The sequence below is a fragment of the Gopherus evgoodei genome, chromosome 2, assembly GCF_007399415.2.
Source record: "Gopherus evgoodei ecotype Sinaloan lineage chromosome 2, rGopEvg1_v1.p, whole genome shotgun sequence".
Lineage (NCBI taxonomy): Eukaryota > Metazoa > Chordata > Testudines > Testudinidae > Gopherus > Gopherus evgoodei.
The window spans coordinates 28,871,654-28,894,301 of record NC_044323.1 but is presented as its reverse complement, the minus strand read 5'-3'; the positions used below and the strand labels follow the sequence as shown (position 1 = coordinate 28,894,301).

At 42.8% G+C, this 22,648-nt stretch overlaps 1 protein-coding gene across 1 annotated transcript in view; it reads left to right on the top strand.

Annotated features, from left to right (window-relative positions):
* LOC115644801 overlaps window positions 1-21,573 on the top strand; it is a 29,706-nt gene extending 8,133 nt beyond the window's left edge. Inside the window, exons 3-4 of the mRNA XM_030549270.1 lie at window positions 11,151-11,230; window positions 21,453-21,573. Coding sequence (XP_030405130.1) covers window positions 11,151-11,230; window positions 21,453-21,573 — 201 coding nt within the window. The remainder of the gene's footprint in view (window positions 1-11,150; window positions 11,231-21,452) is intronic.
* The last annotated feature ends 1,075 nt before the right edge of the window (window positions 21,574-22,648 follow it).

The following is a 22,648-nucleotide window of genomic DNA, read 5'->3' as shown; positions in this document are numbered from 1 at the left end:
ATAGCCCCCATAGACAAAACCACAAAGGGATTGGAGGGGAAAACTGAATATTCAGGGAAATTATTGTGCCTCCTTTGAAAGAAATAGTAGTTTTCATTCCCATCCACCCTCTTTATATTTTGATTTAAACACTTGAAATGTCCTTAGGACATCGGGTGCAATCTCAGATCTCTTTTTGTTTGTCCTGCCTGCAGAGTGCAGAGGCTAAAATTGACAAATCTTTCTCTAAATATCTTGCATATTTCATGAAGGCTATTCCAGTTGTCCTTCATTCACCCCTGACTTCTCTGCCCCGCCGCGGCTCCCTCACTGGCTGGCTGGCTGTGGTTTTTGCCTTCGTTACTTATTCTTTGGCACCTGCTGACTCTCTGCAGGCAGCAGCCCACGGGTTGGTTGCTGGGGTCGCTGCTGGTTGGTGGCAGGCTGCAGCTGCATTGTTTGTGACACATTCATACTCATACACATACATACAGTCAGAGGTGAAAGTAAGCCGGTCCGGTAAGGTATGGTGTACCGGCAAGAGCCAGTATGCCGTGCTGGACCGCATTGACTTCCACGGCAGGGATTCAAAGGGCTCTGGGCTGCCCAGAGCCCTGTGAATCCCGGCTGCGGCTCCGGCGGCCGGGCTGGGGCAGGGATTTAAAGGGCTCAGAGCTCCCCGCAGCTGCGGGCAGCCCAGAGCCCTTTAAATCCCAGCCGCAGCTCTGGTGGCCGGGCTCAGGCAGGGATTTAGAGGGCTCAGAGCTCCCCGCCGATGTGGGCAGCCCAGAGCTCTTTGAATCCTGGCCACAGCTCTGGTGGCTGGGCTGGGGCCGGGATTTAAAGGGCTCTGGGCTTCCCTCAGCAGCAGGAGCTTGGGGCCCTTTAAATCTCTGCCCCAGCCCCGCAAAGCTCAGGGTTCCCCCTGGTGGCCAGAGCCCTGGGCCCTTTAATTTGCCTCTGAGCCCCAGGGGGCTCCCAGCCACCTCTGCAGCTGGGAGCCCCTGGTTGATTTAAAGGCTCTGGGTCTCCAAGCCACAGCTGGTTCCCCAGGGCCTTTAAATCTTGAGAGGCCATGCCTCTTCCAGATGAGGCCACACCTCTTCCGGATGAGGCCATGCCCCCTCAGGAGTCCGGCAGTACCGATAAGTCCTGTAAGTTACTTTCACCCCTGATGACAGCACAAAATCACAAATGCCCTCACTTTTGCTCGGGGGGGGACACACACCCCTATCACTATGGCATACCTTCCTAATCAGATGGGACACATCTCTCCTTTATGCATTCCATCTGATATTGCTGCTCTGGCAGATTATACATAAGATACATGTTGACAAAGCCAATATCATACTAATAGCCCTGATGTGGCCCAGAGAGACTTGATACCCTTACCTGCTGCACATGGTATTCGCCCCACAAACTCTCTGACTCCCGGCAGACCTGCTGTCATAGGATGGCGGCTGGGTTCCCTATCTGAATCTGGAGAAACTTCACCTGAGTAATAACAGTTAATTTAGACCCCATCATTTTATATGTATAGTTGGGATTATGTTTTCTAATGTGCATTACTTTGCATTTATCCACATTGAATTTCATCTGCCATTTTGTTGCCCAGTCACCCAGTTTTGTGAGATCCTTTTGTAGCTCTTCACAGTCTGTTTGGGACTTAACTATCTTGAGTAGTTTTGTATCATCTGCACATTTTTCCACCTCACTGTTTACCCCCTTTTCCAGATCATTTATGAATGTTTTGAATAGGACTGATCCCAGTGAGACCCCTGGTGGACACCACTATTTACCTCTCTCCATTTTGAAAAATGATCATTTATTCCTACCCTTGTTTCCTATCTTTTAACCAGTTTCCAGCCCATGACAGGACCTTCCCTCTTATCCCATGACAGCTTACTTTGTTTAAGAGCCTTTGGTGAAGGAACTTGTCAAAGGCTTTCTAAAAATCTAAGTACACTATATCCACTGGATCCCCCTTGTCCACATGCTTGTTGACCCCCTCAAAGAATTCTAGTAGATTGGTGAGGCGTGATTTCCCTTTGTACTATGCAGTACTGGAGGGATATGCCTCTACTTCAGCTCCAAGACTTAAAGGATTGAAGAAAACTTGCTTGGCTCAGGCTTCCACGGTACTATGGCAACAATCTAAATGTATCAGGCACAGTCAGATGTTTCGGCACTGGGATGTCAGCAGCCTGGTTCATTGGTCCAGACAGCATCAAAGATTTTAGCTTCAGTGAAAGACACTGAAAACACCTCCTCCTGATAAGGGGTGGAAGACAATTTTGGTACTATTTCCCCCACCCCTCCACCCCTTACAACTGAGGCACTGGAAACTTCTTCAGTGCTCTTCTTCAGAGAAGCAGAAGATATCAGGATAACTCCTGAATTATAGTCTCCTCTTTTGAACTATTCTCCTTTTTTAATTGAATCTAAATCACCATTAGAGAGCAACCAAGAGTGCTTCCATACACATAAACATGATGGACAGTCTGCTTCAAAAATGTCAGTACAGCTGTAAGTGTCTTGTCATTCTTTCTGTGGATTCTTCATCTTCTCAAGTGCCTGGCAGGAATCAGTCATCAGATCATAGCCCACCTGTGCCTACTCCATCTCGAATCAAAAGACAAATGAAAGAGGACTATGATAAGGATCTCACTTTCAGTGTTAGCTCAAGGTCTGTTCAGATGCGTTTTTGTGTGATCCAAAGTTTATGTGGCAGATCGAAACTGGGAGGGTGACCTGTTGGGTCAGTGATAATGTGACGTCCAGACATTTTTCCCTTCCATGGCTGGATTCTGAAATATGAGGTGGTCAAATGTGGTCCAAAGTGTTTTTTGCGATATTAGACATTGTGGGGATATGTTGTCCATAATCTGCCAGATGGGAAGTTCTGGGTAGTCTTCAGCATTGGAAGATGCAGCTACCTCATGCACAAGTGGAAAATCAAAGCTTTTGTGCAACTGTGATGAAAACATCAAAGCCATTGAACATTTCATAACGCAGTGTGGTAAATATGGATTCAAAGGTGAAATGGATGATATATACTGTGTCACAGAGGAGTCCTTGAAATGGCTTATGGACCTTTAAATGCATTTATAGAATGTTGCTCTGCAGACACCATACATGTGAGAAATCTCAAGATCTAATGTTTTTACCTTGGGACAACCACTGTGAGATAATAAGCCCTATCCCTATGGATTTCAACCATGGATGTACTGGGCCCTCCAGTTTCAGCACTGAAAACTGACCAGTCATTTTTCAACTTCTATCAGAGACTCCATTCAGATCCTCAAATGAACCATGAGGTTATACCACAGTCATCCAGCACCTCAGCTGATATCAGAACCTCAACAGTCTAGCTCTTGGGAAGAGGATAAAGAGATGCAAGATGAACCTTCTTCACCCAGAGCTTTCTCTCCACACTCCCTGGGGAAAACTTCCACAATCTCATTGGGGGATGGTGTTAAAGCTTATCAGGAACTTTTCAAAAGAAAGGCAAACTCTCTTTGGAACTGGTTCAAGACAGGCATATAAACTATTTGACATTTTGCAACCCACCATTCATGGAAGCATAGACCTTCCTATAATGAAGGCATTCCATAAATAATTTGCAGGTTCAAGATTCCTCCATCAGCTATCTAAGCAACCTCAAAGAGACCTGAACAAAAGCATCAGGTTCCATCTAAAGAGTTTCAGTATTTTTAATTTGCATCCACCTCCATCATCTTAGTGGTCACTGCAATTAATGAAAGGTCTAAGCTGGTTTATAAGACTTCTCCACAAGAAAAATAAAGTGCCAAATAAATTGAATTTGTTTATCTATCAGGTTTATTCAGCACTAGGATTTCAAACTACTTGACTATGCTAGCTGAATAAAATTATACAAAATAGGACATATCAATCACAACATAGACCTGGTAGCTGCACATCTCATAGGGGAATCCAATGCACTAGTGGACTGGCTAAACAGAAAACAGACTTTTTCTCACAGATTGTCTCTAAAGGAAACATTGTTAACAAAAATATTTAAAATTTGAATATTCCCAAAAATAGAACTTTCTGCAAACAAAAACAAGAAGTATCCCCTTTTTCTTTCAATGAGGTCAGAGTCAAGGTGCTTTAGCAGATGTGTTTCTAATCTGTTGATCAGATGATCTACTACATGCATTTCCTTCCTTTCCTCTAATACCCAAAGTACTAAGGAAAGTGAGACAGGACAGAGCTCAGACAATCCTAGTGGCTTCAGCATGACCTTATCAGTTTTGGTATCTGGACCTACTGTTAGCTTCCACAGATAGGAAACATTCTGGTGAGAGTCAGAGGGTCATTATGGAACGAATAAAGCTGTCCACCAGAAAACTGTACATTGCTAAGTTAAAGCATTTTCCCTTATGGGTGAAGATGAAGCAAATTGATCCTCTACAAATGTCTGTTCTGTTAATTCTAGATTATCTACCATCATGTAAGCCATCCAGGACTCTCATTAAACTCAGTTAAAGTTCATCTGGCTGCAATTTTGGCCTTTCATTCCCCTATTCAAGGCTCTTTGGTATTTTCCCATCCTACAATCAAAAGATTTCTAAAGGATTATTGCATATCTTTTAATCAATTAAAGATATACCACTCTAGTGGAATTTGAATTTAGTTCTCTGTTCACTGATGGGGTCTCCTTTTGAGCCTCTTTCATCTTTCTCAGTCCACTAGTTATCAGTTAAAGTGATCTTTTATCCAAAGATTGTTTCTGACTTTCATATTAATTTCTATTCCTCATTCATCATTATGAAGTGAAGTTACATCACTGGATGTTAGAAATTCTCTCTTATACTATCTTAATAGAATAAGACCATTCAGAAAATTCTCTAGATTCTTTATTATGTATGAAGGCTTAAAAGGCCAAATCAATCTCCTCTCAAAAATTATCTAAATGGATTGTAGTCGATATAGATATTTCTTACTTTATTAATAATCTACAGCATCTAGCTTGAGTAACTGCTCATTCTACACACCTTAAGAGGAGGATGGAGATTCACCTCCTCAAGTGGACATTCAGCCACATGTACAGGAGTTAGGTGGGGATTCCTCTCCTGATGAAAATGTGTCACTTCATCTGTCTCCCTTTGAGGATATTATTCAATTTCATGAGTTCGTCAGCAGAATGGTTAGTACATTAAACCAACCATCTGTTGCATTAAATCAATCTCCTCAGCCAGTTTGATATTTTCAGTACTACAACTACCAAAAAGATATCCTTACCAATGTTGGAAGGTTTCTGTCAACGAGCAAGATCAATATGGAATAATTCATCATCAGGTCACCCTAATAAAAAAACACAGATAAATTATATCAAACTCCTTATTAATGTTTGTCATGCTTTCATGAGTATCCTCCTAACTCAATAGTAGCAGTAGCATCAATACAGAGATCAAGATCTGGATATTTACACTTCACTACTAACTATATAAAGAAGGGAAAAGATTGGATTCTTTGGAAAGGAAGCTTTGTCTTCCTTGAATATGAGCATTTCTAACTATCAAGCAGTTATGGCTAAATGCCAATTTCATCTTTGGGACAACATGTCCCTGAAGAGCACTAAAAAAGAAGGTCAAAATGTGGCAAAGCACACTCTTAGAGCATCCTTGGATGTCTTGGATGCTGCTTCAGGATCAGTAGCCTCTTTGGTAACCTTTTGCAGGTACAGTTGGTTGTGGTTGTCTTCGCTCCTCTGTGAGACAAAGTGAAAGATTGATGATCTTCCATTTGAGGGACACAGTCTGTTCAGTTCTCAGACAGACAACATTTTAGAGAAAATGAAAGAAACCAGATCAATGGCAAGATCTCTGGGACTTCTGCAGCCTTTCAGGAGAACTCATTCCCATGTTTAGATACCAGAGACAATATTACCCATCTTTTTCTTCATCATCTTACTACTCTTAAAGATACTAGTGTCAACATCGGCAACAACAGCATGCTCTTCCATCTCAGTCTCAATATAGGAAACAATCCTTCAAACAAAGATGGTACTAAAGGAATCTTCTACCATTTCTTCTTTGCCTAATATAAAATGTCAGGTTTGGTGATATGCTCGAGAGCTGAAAACTGACCGTAGGCTCTTCTCCACTACCCTTCAGAGACCACCTGTCCCACTTTTAACAATAAATGGCAAAACATCACTATGGACAGATGGGTTTTGGATATAGTAAAAGAGGGTTCCATCATCCAGTTTGAGACTCTTCCTCTATACCATGCCTATCTTCCCTTGCTTTTCAGGAGAGGGTTCTGATAGCAGAGATCTATTCTCTGTAACAGGAGGGAGCAACAGAGAATGTTCCAGAAAGTCTTGGGAATCAGGGAGTTTATTCCCATTATTTCCCCTGGTTCCAAATAAAGACTGGGGTCTATGACTGATCCTGGATCTGTGAAAATTAAACTACGTTAGGAAGTTCTCCTTCAAGATGTTGACTCTTGGATCAATCACTTTCCCATCACTTTCCACTCTAGATTGGTTTGCTGCTCTCGATCTCAAAGATGCCTAGGCCACAGAAAATATCTTTCATTTGCCCTAATACAATGTCCTCTCCCTTTGGCCTTTCTACTGCTTCCAGGGTTTTTATAAAATGCCTTTCTCAAGTAGTAGCCTCTGTGAGAAGAAAAGGGTCATTAATTTTTCTATATCCAGATGCCTGATTTCTGAAAGCTCATTCCAACAAAACAAAATCTCATGCCAACAGAACAAAATAAGTCTCGACACATGTTCTCTATTCCAAGATCTGGATATTTAATAAAAAAGAAATCCCTTTTGAATCCAACACAAAGAATTCCTTTCATGGGAGCATTTTCTTGACTCCAGAGTAGTGAGGACTTCCTAAGACTGAAATCCAGCGTACAATGCTTACTTCAGGAACCATCTAAAGAAGTGATGCTCTTCCTCACCCTTCTGGGTGTTTTGGCATTGACAATGTTCATTACAAAGTATGCTAGATGCAAAATGAGACCTCTCCAACATTGGATTTCCAGAAATTTCAGCCCCACAAGACACAGCACCTTCATGATACTTATCATTCCAAGGAAAGTTCAAAATAGTCTCTTACGGTGGATTAATTCCAAAAAAGTACTGAGTATCAGAGGTACTGAGTATCCATACATAAAAGGATAAATGGACACAAATGAGACATCAGAATGGTAATGTACAAAAGCCGGTAGGAGAACATTTAAATCTCCCTGGACATTCAATAACAGATTTAAAAGTAGCCATTCTTCAACAAAAAAACTTCAAAAACAGACTTGAAAGAGAAACTGCAGAGCTACAATTCATTTGCAAACTTAACACCATCAATTTGGGCTTGAATAGAGACTGGGAATGGCTGGCTCACTATAAAAGCAATTTCCCCTCTCTTGGTATTGACACCTCCTCGTCAGTTATTGGGAGTGGACCACATCCACCCTGACTGAATTGGCCTTCAACATTGCTTCTCCACTTGTAAGGTAACTCCCTTCTCTTCATATGCCAATAAATATTTGTAATTTTCACTCCATGCATCTGAAGGAGTGGGTTTTTTACCCACAAAATCTTATTCCCAAATAAATCTGTTAGTCTTTAAGGTCCCACCAGACTCCTCGTTTTTTTTAAAAAAAGTACTGAGCGAGTACCCTGACTCCTTTTGTAATAATGACAACAGATACTTCAAAAAGATCTCAAAGATGCCTAGGCCACAGAAAATATCTTTCATTTGCCCTAATAGTAGTAGCCTTGTAATCCACTGGCGGGCTCTGAGATATTTTGTTTACGTTGACTGCTTGCAGGCACGGCTCTCCTACAGCTCCCAGTGGCCATGGTTTGCCATTCCTGGCAAATGGGACTGCAGGAAGCGGTGTGGGCTGCAGGGACATGCTGGCTGCTGCTTCCCGCAGCTCCCATTGGCCAGGAATGGTGAACCACAGCCACTGGGAGCTGTGGGGGGGCCATACCTGCGGATGCTAAATGTAAACAAAATGTCTTGTGGCCCACCAACAGATTATCCTGTTGGGCCGTGTGCCGAAGGCTGCTGACCCCTGTTCTACAGCAGGCTTGAGACATGTTCCATTAATTGACATTTATAAAGCACCACATGGAGCTCAATACATACTTCAAACATTACACATAAGACATAGCTGCTACGTATGATGCTAATAGGCAGGGCAGTCCTCCAATCTTTTATTATTTAGGACATCTTGTCCTATCACCCATTTTTCTGTAGACTGCCTACCAAACTATACCGGAAGTGGGAATGTCCAGAGGAAACTTGAGAATGAAATTAAGGATACTTACCTGTAGCCGAGGTTTTTTGAGATGGATTCTGCATATTCACACTTTCTACCCTCCTTCCCCCCTTCTGCAGAGTCATAATTAATCTTTGCTCTGCATTAGTGCTGGAAGGAACTGAGATGGCAACTGCTGCAGTACCCGCTTTTATAACCCTGTCCTCAGAACTTGCATGACTGCTGAGCTGAGGGGTGGGAGGTGGCACCTGAATGCTCTAATTCTCTAACAGATACTGCTAACAGAAAGTTCCACTGTTCAGCTGCATTAGTTGGCACATAATTCCAAGAATGTGAGAGTCCATCTCAAAGAACCTCAGTACAGGTAAATAACCTTCATTGCATGTACTAGTTTTTTCTTGCTTTAATTACTTTACTTTCTCCTTTCTGGCCTTCCCATTATCTATATTGCTCCTTCCAAACTGTCCAAAACACAGCAGCCAGAAGTGTGGTCCTTGCTGGTTGGACTATTTCACCCCTCTATTTGGAATGCTTCATTCATTTCTCTTTGTCCACCATGTCAATGTTAAACTTATCCTTGTCTTTAAGGCCCTGCACAACTCCGCCTGACATAGATGTCTGCATTCCTCTTCATTCATTTTATGATATGTCAATGCTCCTGCACCAATTTCTTCCTTCTCATGTCCTAGCTTTGTGCCTTTTTTCTCCCAGGAAACTCTCTCTATTCATAGATCAACCTCTGAGTCTCAGTGCCCCAAGCCTTCATGGTTTTACTAAAGGTAGATCATGCCAAACCAACCTGATCTCCTTCTTTGAGAAGGTGACAGATTATTTAGACAAAGGAAATGCAGTAGATCTAATTTACCTCGATTTCAGTAAGGCATTTGACATGGTTCCACATGGGGAACTATTAGTTAAATTGGAAAAGAGGGGGATCAATATGAAAATTGAAAGGTGAATAAGGAACTGGTTAAAGGGGAGACTCCAACGGGTCGTACTGAAGGGTGAACTGTCAGGCTGGAAAGAGGTTACTAGTGGAGTTCCTCAAGGATCAGTTTTGGGACCAATCTTATTTAACCTTTTTATTACTGACCTTGGCACAAAAAGTGGGAATGTGCTAATAAAATTTGCGGATGACACAAAGCTGGAGGGTATTGCTAACACAGAGAAGGACCGGGATATCATACAGGAAGATCTGGATGACCTTGTAAACTGAAGTAATGGTAATAGGATGAAATTTAATAGTGAAAAGTGCAAGGTCATGCATTTAGGGATTAATAATAAGAATTTTAGATATATATTGGGGACACATCAATTGAAAGCAACAGAGGAGGAGAAGGACCTTGGAGTATTAGTGGATCAAAGGATGACTATGAGCCGCCAATGTGATATGACCGTTAAAAAAGCTAATGCAGTTTTAGGATGCATCAGGCGAGGTATTTCCAGCAAAGATAAGGAGGTGTTAGTACCGTTATATAAGGCACTAGTAAGACCTCATCTGGAATACTGTGTGCAGTTCTGGTCTCCCAAGTTTAAGAAGGATGAATTCAGACTGGAACAAGTTCAGAGACGGGCTACTAGGATGATCCGAGGAATGGAAAACTTATCATATGAAAGGAGATTCAAAGAGCTTGGCTTGTTTAGTCTAGCCAAAAGAAGGCTGAGGGGGGATATGCTTGTTCTTTATAAATATGTCAGAGGGATTAATATTAGGGAGGGAGAGGAATTATTTAAGCTTAGTACCAATGTAGACACAAGAACGAATGGGTATAAACTGGACACTAGGAAGTTTAGACTTGAAATTAGATGAAGGTTTCTAACCATTAGAGGAGTGAAGTTCTAGAACAGCCTTCCAAGGGGAGTAGTGGGGGCAAAAGAGATATCTGGCTTTAAGACTAAGCTTGATAAGTTTATTAATATTAATAATTGGAGATATACTTATCTCCTAGAACTGGAAGGGACCTTGAAAGGTCATTGAGTCCAGCCCCCTGCCTTCACTAGCAGGACCAAGTACTGATTTTTGCCTCAGATCCCTAAGTGGCCCTCTCAAGGATTGAATTCACAACCCTGAGTTTAGCAGACTAATGCTCAAACCACCGAGCTATCCCTCCCCCCTTATGGAAGGGATGGTATGATGGGATAGCTTAATTTTGGCAATTGATCTTTGATTATCAGCAGATAAGTATGCCCAGTGGTCTATGATGGGATGTTGGATGGGATGGGATCTGAGTTACTGCAGAGAATTATTTCCTGAGTGCTGGCTGGTGAGTCTTGCCCACATGCTCAGGGTTTAACTGATCGCCATATTTGGGGTCGGGAAGGAATTTTCCTCTGGGGCAGATTGGCAGAAGCCCTGGAGGTTTTTCGCCTTCCTCTGCAGCGTGGGGCATGGGTCACTTGCTGGTGGATTCTCTGCAGCTTGAGGTCTTCAAACCACAATTTGAAGACTTCAGTAACTCGGGCATAGGTTGGGGTTTGTTATAGAAGTGGATGGGTAGGGTTCTGTGGCCTGCTTTGTGCAGGAGGTCAGACTAGATGACCATATTGGTCCCTTCTGACCCTAAAGTCTATGAGTCTATATTAACAAAAATGTCAATCTGGTCAGATTAAGATCTTTTTAAAGTTATTTAAAATGATTCAGTGCATTTTATCATTTTGTGCTTATCTTCTAGATTTAAAGTTATTCAGGCCAGGGACTGTCTTGATATTTGCATCTTGTATAGTACCAAGGACATTATCAGAGCTAAAATAATAAAAATTAACTGTACCCTGAATAAATAGTTTTGCCAACAGAAAAGGTATATATAACTAAGTAAAACTGATTATTTCCCAGGTGAAATACTATGCATGTTGTTGCCAATTGGCAATTTTTGTATTCTAATTATAATATAATTTTCTTACAGCCTTTGAAATTAGATCCCAAAGGATCTACTAAACCTAAAAAAGCTGCAGAAACAAAAAAAGGAAATTTAATGAGAAAAAGGTAGGGATACTTACATGAATGAAAATTACAGTTTGGTGCCCTACAATATTTTAACACTTAATTCGTGCTTTTTGTTATGGATTTGAAATGGTCAGTGTGAGTATTCTGAATTTGTAACTAACATAAACATATATGGAGTCTAAAAGTGGGGGAAAGTCTTCTTTACTTCTTGTTTGCAGATAAGAGAAGAGAGTGATATGCTGGCTGACAGTTAACCTGAGCAAAGCCAGTTCAATTTTTAAAAGCTATATTGGTAATATATATATAGGAATTCAGGACAAAGTGAGATGCTTTGTGTGGTCATTTGTCTTTAATAGCCAGAATGTTGTTTAGCTCACTTCTAAACCATACTACTAGTGGTCTGAGTTGTGGCATTAAGGATTTTGGCATTGATGTTTATGCATTGAGGTATTTTTTCTGTAAATGAAATGCAAGAAATATTGAATTTTGTTAGTATGTGGCATTTCTTCTTTGAGATATATTGTCCAAATATGTTCCATCCTTGATGTGTACCCCCCTCCATGTGCTCAAGATTGGATTCTTTTGGCCAGCAGCATTTGATGGGGCTATGCAATCCCCTGAGTGTCCCTGTGCTCCTGTACTGATGACATAAAGGGTTGTATTGGCCCAACTGCCATGGCTGTGAGAAGCTCCACAGTGTCAGTGTCTCAACACAATTTTACAGAGACTTTTGTGTATCATTTTATATATTAGGTTTTGTTAGGAATAGTTTTACTTATGATAGTTTTCACTTTTGCAAGTTTTTGATGGCTTACCTAGCTTCTTCTTCTTCTTCTTCTTCTTCTTCTTCTTCTTTTCTCTCGTCAGGAACTTCTTCCTGATATCAGGGTTAAAGGATGTTTCACCCTTAGTCAGCTGGCTTTAAGTTTTGCCTCTTTTCTGAGATGACAATAACAATCAATAATGGGCACACTAGATGCCTTTTTTTGCCTTGGGGAAAGGTCATATCATCAGTGTTTTGTGTATAAATCCTTTGCTAAAAGAACTTTGAAGGAAAAAGAGGCATGCCTTCAGCTAGTTTTATAGACCTCTCATTGCAACCTGCTTCTTATCTGGGCAGGGTAGACCACCCTGGACAAATTCAACCTCAGTGATTTCTGGATCCAATAGGTCCCAGTCCCCATCTTTGAAGACTGCAGACTTGCATGGACTGAAAAAGTCACAGACAGCAGGAGCAGATCCCCATTGGTAATTCCCAGTAAAATGAAAATCTAAGTCACCTCACCACTCCCAACTGAAGGAGACTTCATTACCCAAGATTGGTACTGCTGGAGCTCTCAGGGAGCACAATACCAGCACTCTGACACCTTCATGGGAATAAAAATTAACTGCCTCTTTTACTGATACTAGAACATTCAGGGTAGTGTTTCAGTGCCAACTGTTGCAGCACCAAACCCTTTGGTACTGATCTTTCTGATATCACTTGCTTCAACACAGAGTGCATCAGCGCTGGACATGTTGGCACCATGAACTCTGGTGCTATCCACTCCTGTACTGAGGTTTATGGCACTGTCCTTTCTCATATATAAGTAGTATGGAGTACTGAGTGGTCTTCACCTTACATATCTTCAAATCATTAGAAATATCACATGGTAGCATTCTCTTGGGTTTCTTGTTTAGTATTCCTATATGAAAATTGTAATAATTAAAAATATTCAAGGAAATTCCCAGAGAAAAACTACATTAAAATGGAATTCAGATTGACAGTATTTATAACTTAAGGTAAAATACTTTACAAGGATATTGTAATTATTCCTAAAACAAGCATTATACATTTCCTGATTTTATTAGTGGGTGTGGGGCAAAGAAAAATATCCACAATGTCTTTAAAACTCAATTCTATCTTATCTAGGATTACAAAAATTAAAAAAAAACCAACCAAACCATAATTGCAATCGTATATTTATATTTATTGCCTGGTATACGGGACGGCATTATGGCTTTTTGGATTCCTTCATTTTTATACCTAGCAAGTTTCAGTTTCTTTTAAGTTTAACATTAACTCTGAATGTCCTGGATTTTTTATGCTTGTTTCTGAGAGAATTACAACATCCTTGTAATGTATTTTACTCATGCATGCTTTCAACCTTAGCTACACATCCGTGTAGTTTGTATCAAGGTACCTAGAAATGTAGTAGGTGCATAATTTTAAGAACAGGATTTGGAAAACTAAAAATTATGAAGAAGAACAGAATGTCCATATTCAGTAAAGCACAAAAATGACTATTCTGTATATCTTTCTCTTAATAAATTGGAATTCAGTGCCACATACAGGAGCTCGGTAGATTTACACCCCAGCTTGCTGAGCACCAACTCATCATTTAGATATACCCTAAGGTCCTACATAAAGTCTGTGGCAGTGCAGGGAATTGAATCCAGGTCTCTTAAATCCTGGACTAGGGCCCTAACCATTGGATCATCCTGCCTCTCCTAAGCTGTGGGTGTAGAACTCGTATAATATACACAAGTCTATATTTGTTGCACAGGCAGAGTAGGCAACTGCAGGTAAGGGGGGAACCGTGACAGAGGAATAGAAAGATGGCCCCAGTGCAAGTTTTTGTTGTGGGACCCTTCCCTCAAATGTAATGAGTTTAACACTTATTTATACTCATCAACATGCAAATTCAACTGTCCTATACTTCATGTTAGCATCTGTGAAACATATTCGCCAGCAATACTAAAGTTTTCTACTCACCCATCTGAATCTTTTTGCATGCCTTTTGTTCTGCAAACTAGTCAGTTATCTGTTGTAGGTTCATTTTTCTGGCTCACTTGTTTTAATTGGATAACATTCCCAATTCATGGAGTCCCTCTTGTCTCATAGTAGTCCTTAGGTCAGAGGTCCTCAAACTGTGGGGCGTGCCCTCCTAGGGGTCTGTGGAGGAATGTCCAGGAGGTGGGTGTGGCAGGACCAGGGCCAGGACCAGTCCCTCCGGGGGCAGGGAGGGATTGCAACCTAGCCCCTCCTTGCCCCCAGCTCTGCTCTGGTCCCTTCCCCGGCTCCTGTCCCCGTGCCTGGCCCGATCCTCAGCTTCAGTGCTACTCCACTCTGGGCCCCATACCAACCTTGACCACTGGCCATGGCTTCATTCCTGGCCTGGGGCCAAAGCTGGGGGCAAGGCTGCGTGTGGAGTCACACCTGGCTGTGGGCCTCCACCGAAGCCTAGCTGCAGCTTTGCTCCCGCCCCAGCCTCAGACCCTGGCCATGGCCACAGACCCACACCCATCTGCAGCCCCAGCCTCAAACCCCTTACCCCTGTCCACGTTTCCACCCCCCATTGCAGCAGCAGCCTCACTCCTGGCTCCAGGGAGGGCAGGATGGTGGTGCAGACAGGGATAAGGGGGGTATCACGCTCAAAAGTTTGGGGACCCTGCCTTAGGTAATTCCTTATAAGCTTCATTTTTGAAAATTAATATTCTTCTTTGAGTGATGTCCCTGTCCACTTCAGGTGTTGGTGTGTCCCGGCACTGTTGATCGGAGATTTTCAGTGGCAGTGTCCATCTGGGTCATGCATACGCAGTAGTTGTCTTGGCACTATTGGCACTTCATCTAGCACATGTGCAACCCCAAGCTCGTCGGTTCCTTCTCAACCATCCTCAGCCTGAGGTGGAGCTCTGTAGTAGTGTCTGTGACGAATCTAGAAATTTTTTAGAAATAGTTAGAATTAGTTAAGTTTCAGTCCATAGCTAGTTTAGTCAGTTTCATATTTAGAAAAGAAAAAACCCAACCTTTTGTTAATTAGTTAAAGTTTCCTTCAGACCATTAGGGTCCATAGAGGAAGACATCAGAACTCCTGTAGAAACATGCCTGGATCACCAGGTTTTAAAAGACATAGTTCCTGTAGAGACACTATGCCTATCTCAGACCTGGTCTACACTACTTGTTTATACTGAATTTAGCGGTGTTAAACCGATTTAACCCTGCACCAGTCCACACAACGAAGCCCTTTATATCGATATAAAGGGCTCTTAAAACCGATTTCTGTGCTTCTCTCCGACGAGGAGAGTAGCGCTGAAATCGGTATTGCCATGTCGGATTAGGGTTAGTGTGGCTGCAATTCGACGGTATTGGCCTCCAGATGGTATCCAACAGTGCACCATTGTGACCGCTCTGGAAAGCAATCTGAACTCGGATGCACTGGCCAGGTACACAGGAAAAGCCCCGTGAACTTTTGAATTTCATTTCCTGCTTGCCCAGCGTGGAGTGCTGATCAGCACGGGTGGCCATGCAGTCCCAAATCCAAAAAGAGCTCCAGCATGACCCGTATGGGAGATACTGGATCTGATCGCTGTATGGGGAGACAAATCTGTTCTATCAGAGCTCCTTTCCAGAAGATGAAATGCCAAAGCATTTGAAAAAATCCCCAGGCTATGATAGACAGAGGCCACAGCAAGGACTCAACACAGTGCTGTGTGACAAGCGTAATGGAAAGCCAAAGAATCAAATGGATGCTCATGGAGGGAGGGAAGAGGGACTGAGGACTCGAGCTATCCACAGTTCCTGCAGTCCTCCGAAAAGTAATTTGCATTCTTGGCTTAGCTCCCAATGTCTGAAGGGTCAAAAAACATTGTCGCCAGTAGTTCAGGGAATATGTCGTCAATTTACCCCACTCCCCCCTCAAAGAAAAGGGAAAAAATCGTTTCTCACTTGCTTTTCAATGTCACATTATGTCTCTGGATGCTGCTGGTAGACGGGGTGCTGCAAGTGCTAAAACAGCAGCATCCTCTCCCTCCCCTCGCCGGTGGCAGACGGTACGGTACAAAATGACTGATAGCCGTACTCGTCATCATCCATGAGTGCTCCTGGATGGCCTTAGTGAGGTCGGCCGGGGTGCCTGGGCAAAAATGGGAATGACTCCCGGTCATTCCCTTTTTAAGCTTTGTGTCCTGGAGATTCAGTCCTGGCAAATGGTGCAATAGGGGCTGGTAACCGTCCTCATCATAGCAGATGGAGGCTGAGCTCCTCTCCCCGCCCCCTTCATGTCTAATGGAGATTCTGGACTATCATAGCAGTGGGAGGCTGTGCTCCTCGTCCTGCCCCCCCTTTAATGGATAATGGAGATGTCCTGGCCTGGAATATCAATAGGAGCTGGAGGCTGCCTCCCCCTCATTTTATCTCACTAAAAAAGTCAGTGTTTCTTATCCTGCATTCTTTATTACTTCATCACACAAATGGGGGTATAACTGGCATGGTAGCCCAGGAGAGTGTGGAAGGAGGGAAGCAACGGGTGAGGTTGTTGCAGGGACACTCCCTAGAATGGCATGCAGCTCATTATTTCTGCAGGATATCTGGGGCTCTGACCCGGAGCAGCTGTGCTCTTTGGTTCTCTAGTAGACTTGCCCCATATTCTAGGCAGGACTGACTCTATTTTAGACAAAACATAAAGAAGGGAATGACCTGGGAAGTCATTCCCATTTTTGTCCATGCACCCTGGTCGACCTCAGTGAGGCCAGCCAGGAGCGCCCATGACAGCAGCAGATGGTACAATATGACTGGTACCGTCATCGCCAATTTCCAAAGCAGCAGATGGTGCAATAGAGCTGGTAACTGTCTCTGCTACCTTGCAATGGCAAATGAATGCTGCTGTGTAGCACTGCAGCACTGCGTCTGTGAGCAGCATCCAGTACACATATAGTGACAGTGAAAAAAGGCTAACAGGCTCCATGGTTACCGGCTATGACATCTGCCAGGGCAATCAGAGAAAAAAGGGCACGAAATGATTGTCTGCCATTGCTTTCACGGAGGAAAGGATTGAATGACGACATTTACCCAGAATCACCTGCAACACTGTTTTTGCTCCATCATGCATTGTGATCTCAACCCAGAATTCCATGGGCGGGGGAGACTGCAGGAACTATGGGATAGCTATGGATAGCTACCCACAATGCAACGCTCTGGAAATCGATGCTAGCCTCGGTACATGGACACACACCGCCGAATTAACTGTGCTTAGTGTGGCCACATGCACTCGACTTTATACAGTCTGTTTTTAAAAACCGGTTTATGTAAAATCGGAATGATCCCGTAGTGTAGACACACCCTCAGATGGACATTCACATCTATGTCCATGCACTCAGTGCAGCAACTGGAAAGCCAGAGCTAAGTGAGATAGAGACCTCAATCTAAAACTAATACTAACGGAGAAATCCTTCCAACCTACCTCTGATCCCAGACAACAGAACCCCTCAACAGGGGACTCTCTGAGAACCTCATCATCAGACACAATGAAAGCTCACTTCTCAAAGAGAACAAGGAAACAAGCCACATCCTTGCCACAGAGAAAACCACTGAAAAAGAAACAGTCTCTTGCAAGGTCACTATCCTCTGTGCCAATCACACCAAGGTTAAGCACCTTCAAGGCACCAGGCACCTCTGGCACCACCCACGTGAGGCCTCTGCTGACAAGGACAGGGAGTCGAGAGGCAAACATAAGCCAATCTCCTCCTATATGCACCAACGATGCCAGTTAAAGAGACGACACCAAAACCATCACCAACGGCGATGCTTCCACTTCCCATGCCAACAACACTGACAGAGAAATCAAAGATGGTGCCACCAGCACCCATCTAGCCACCGCACAAACAGTCAGTACCGACCCCGGTACCATTGAAAACATTGGCATCGATGGGCACAATACCAAAACCCACAGAACCATGCCAATTGACACATCATGCCGATATGGTGGTATCCTCCACTCCAGGCTCATTGCTCTTCAGTACTGCTGGTTCACCAATGCAGATGGCACCGGAACAACTGGACTCTCCCATTGTCCCACCTTTCTGCAGTGATGAGGGTGATGACCAAGAAAAGGGTAACTTTTCCTCATGCCATTCCTTGCCGACTGGAACCAAACCACTGTTGGGACCCATGAGATCAGGGACCAAATTGCTCGAGACGTGCAGCACTGGTATGGGCAACCATGGATGTGCCCACCCATGACTTTCCCCGTGCAATGGCCACAATGGGAGGCCTACAGGGCACTTTATCACAGACCTCCCACTGCTCAGGTAAGACACATACGGTCAACAACAGCCTCCTTACCTGAGACCTCAGAAGTGCCAGAGGAAGTGAGGGAGGATAGGGACAAGAACACAGAACAGGACATTTCACCTGCTCATAACTCCTTATCAGTCACCTGACAAGGCATAAACACCTCCTGCTGCTGATGATTTAAGCATTTCCAGGAGCTGTTCAGACATGTTGGTGCAAAGCCAGGACACTCTACTTGAGGAAGTGGCTGAAACCCAGCAAAAACTCCTCTAAATTCTTCATACTTCTTCACTGAAAATAGCACTACCTATCACGAAGAGCTAATGGAACTGGCAGAAACAGTCTGGTCAATGCTGGCAACCATTCCACTGACATGCAAGACAGTGGATAGGAAATACTGCGTCAACCATGAAAGGAATGGACTTCCTTTCTCTCATCCACAGCTCAGTTCTCTAGTGATGGATACAGCTAACCAATGAGGGAAATTGCTCCAATTCTGATCCACTCCCCATGACAAGGAGTGGAAGAGACTCAATCTATTCAGTTGTAAGGTCTATTCTTCTGCGACCTTACAATTATGTGCAGCTAACTATACTGCACTCCGTGCAAAATATGGGGCCATGACAACTATGCCAAATTGAATGAATTCCTTACGGACATCCCACAGGAGAGAAGGGAACATTCAAGGCCATCAGTACTGAGGGACAACTCATGACCAGGACAGTGCAGCAAGCATCCCTTGGTGTTGCAAGACACAGCGATAGGAACAGTAGCCATAGCCATAGTCATGCTCAGAGCGTCCTGGCTACAGTCATAAGGAATCCCAAGTGAACTTAAATTGAAAGTAGAAGGTCTCCCATTTGACAGAGAAAAACTGTTTTCTGCCAAAACTGATGAGTTTCTTCACCCTGTGAAGGACTCTAGGGCAACCCTCTCCACTTTAGGCATATATACACCTGCAACAAAGCAAGAGAAGATACCAACCATACCAAAACAGCACAGACAATTCATTCTCATGACAACAAAGACCATATGATTCCCAGAGACAGAGACAATGACCCCAGAGACATCGAACACCACAGTCACAATACTCCACATCTCAGCCAACTTCGGCCCAGCTGCAATTTTGAAAAATTGGTCGAGGGTCTGAGTAACCTCCTCTAACAAACAGTGCCATCTAAACATACCACTCAGGTCTTCGGCCATCATTTACACCCTTTTTACCATGTCTGGGCATCAATCACTATGGACCAATGAGTCTAGAGATCATATATTGGGCGACACTATCCCTTTTACCTCCCCCCCACTAACTCTATCCTCCTACCCATCCTCTTCAGGGACCCGTTTCATGAACACCTGCTATGACAAGAAGTATATCATCTTCTATAGTTTAGATGTTCAGGGAATTAGTTCCCACACAACACAAGGGGAGGGAATTCTACTCCCATTATTTCTTAACCCAGAAGAAAAATGAAGGATGGAGACCAAGTCTAGATCTCAGAAAGCTCAATAAGTTTGTGTGAGCCCAAAGATTCAAGATGATCACACTGGCCACAATAATACTGGTGCTGGAAAGGTGGGACTGGTTCTCAGCCCTCGACCCACAAGATGCCTACTTCCACATCGCCATTCATCCCATCACAGAAGTTTCTCTAGTTCACAGTGGGAAGAGACCACTACCAAGAGAATTCTAACCATTTGGCCTTTCCACTGCACCAAGTGTCTTCTCCAAAACCCTTGCAATAGTGGCAGCACATTTGCGCAAACGGGATAATAATATTTCCATATCTGAATATTTCCCACCTGATTGGAAACAACATCACTCAAAGGACAATCCATCTCTTTCGGAATTTAGGGTTACAAATAAATGAACAAAAATTAACCCTAATTCCAGTATAACAAGTGGACTTCATCGGGGCACACCTCAACTCCATGGGTGCAAAGTATCACTATTGATGAACAGATTCATGACATGGATCAATCTTATCATGGTAGTCACAAACAGCCCACAAATATTGGCCTGTGTCTGCCTACAGCTATTAGGTCACATTGAGGCCACTACTTTCACGGTTAAGGCATGCACGACTACACATGCACTGCCTGCAAGGTTGGCTGAGTTCAGTATACATACCAAACAAACACAGCCTGACTAGAAGCCTAACAATGCCACCAAAAGTCCTGTAATCTTTACAGTGGTGGACACAACCAGAGAATGTATGCACAGGGGTCCCCTTTCACTAGGACCCACCATCCATACTGATCACAACAGATGCTTCATTGATTGGCTGAGATGCCCATGATCTTCTACTGAGATTCACTTACACATCGACCTCCTAGAACTATGTGTGATCCGTAACATGTCTTCACTTCCTCCCACTAATAAAGAACTAAACAGCATGCATGATGATGTAACAGTGCCTGCATGTTCTATATAAATCACAGGGAGGAGACTGCTCCCACTCCCTATGCACTGAGGCCATGAAGTTGTGGAACTGGTGCATAAACCACAACATAAATATCTCAGCCTCCTACCTCCTAAGTTTCTTGAACACAACCGTGAACACACTGAACAGGCAGTTTTCCCAGAATCATGAATGGGAACTGAACAATAGAGTCTTACAATCCATGTTCCAATGATGGGGCTTCCTCCCATCTGTATACATTCACTATATAGAGACAGATTGTGTCACTCTTGTACAGTGCATGCATACAGTTGTTGCCATACAGAAGTGAGTTGTGTGTAAGAGGATTTAATTATGATTGTTAGTTGTTATTACTTTGTCTCTGTTTGCACAGTAAATATTTCAGTGTAAGAAGACTTATTATGATTATTACAACAGGAAGAAGCCCAGGAACAAAACCTGTATGCCTCACATCCAGCCCTACCACCTTTCTCTCCCTTGCTGCCTCATACCTAGCAGATGAAAAAATGACAAAGTGAAGGTTGCCTGAGCAATCTTAACACTATTCCTTTGTGTGTAAATAATCTAATAAACATTAAATAATTATATTCAGTGTTGTAGTACGGAGCTATTGAATGGAGTGTGTTTTTAGCCCCCATCTGCTGCTTCACTATATATTTGCTTAGTTGGATCTGAAAAAGTCATTCAGCGTCTAATATTTAACAGTTCATGCATTTCCCATCTCTCAAATAGGAACATACCTTCCTTTACCTTTCTAGCTAATATTGTATATTTTTAAATCCTAAAGCACAGGGAAAGAACACACATCACTGCTGTTTCAGATCTCCCACAGTTACACAGAGTCCAAGAAGAATCACCTTTGGACCTCTACTCAAAGAGTCAAGACAAGTCATTACCAAGGGTTTTAGATCAGCTTATCTCAGCAAGGCAAGAGAAAATATCTCCAGAAATCTCCCAGAAAAAGGAAGCACAAGTTGAAGCAACTCTTAAATCCAGTATCCAGAAAATCCTTCTCTCTTCACATACGAGAACCTAACATTGCCATCAACTCTAATTCCCAAAGGTCAAGTTTCTTTAAAGACTTACCGCCCAGTCACAAAGTATCTCCTGCCAAAATTAAAGAAGAATCTCGAACAACTCCTGTTTCTCCTATTGAAAAGACACATGCTACCATATCATCTAAGAGTCTGGAAGAGGTATCTGCAGTTTCACTCCAGAGGATAAGATGATATCTACTACAACTTCTTCTGTCAAAGAAGACAGGGTACAGTATTATTAATATTATAATTTGAGATATGATCTAATTATTTAGGACTAGATTGTACAACCTAGCATATGGTAAGCAAGCCATGTAACCTGAGCATAGTGTTAACACTTGCTTACATGAACAGTCTCATTGACTTAACGATCATCAATGAAATAGCTAATGTTTACGTTATTTGGGCCATTAGATTTTACATACATCCACTCCCCATACATTTTAGTGGGGGAGTTTACACCTTATCCTTGTTAAGGTTGACTGTAAACTCATGAAAACAACCCTGTATCATGTTACATGTAGCTAACTTTTGGAAAGTTATCTTTGCAATCATTGGAATTATAAACTTACTTTTTTTAAAAATGGTGAAAGCATAGATTCTTCAAGTGCTGATCCCTATGTGTATGCCACAGCTGGGTACATATGTTCTCCATGCACCTGAGACTGGAGATTTATAGCAAGTAATATCTGTTGATCCACCTGGACAGTTGCTCTCCTCAAATATAAAGGGTGACAGGGACTGAAGTCTTTCCAGTTCTTCTTGCTACCATGTGGCCTGAGTCAAAATTCTCTGTGTCTGAAACAATCTTCCTTCCTTTCAGAATCTGTATAGGTATATTGTAAATAGTTTTTAGTAGTCTTAGCCTTAGTGTTTTAATGTTTTAGTGTTTTAGTTAGTATAGTTTGATTTGTTTCGCCCTAACTTGGGGAGCTTCTCCTCACAG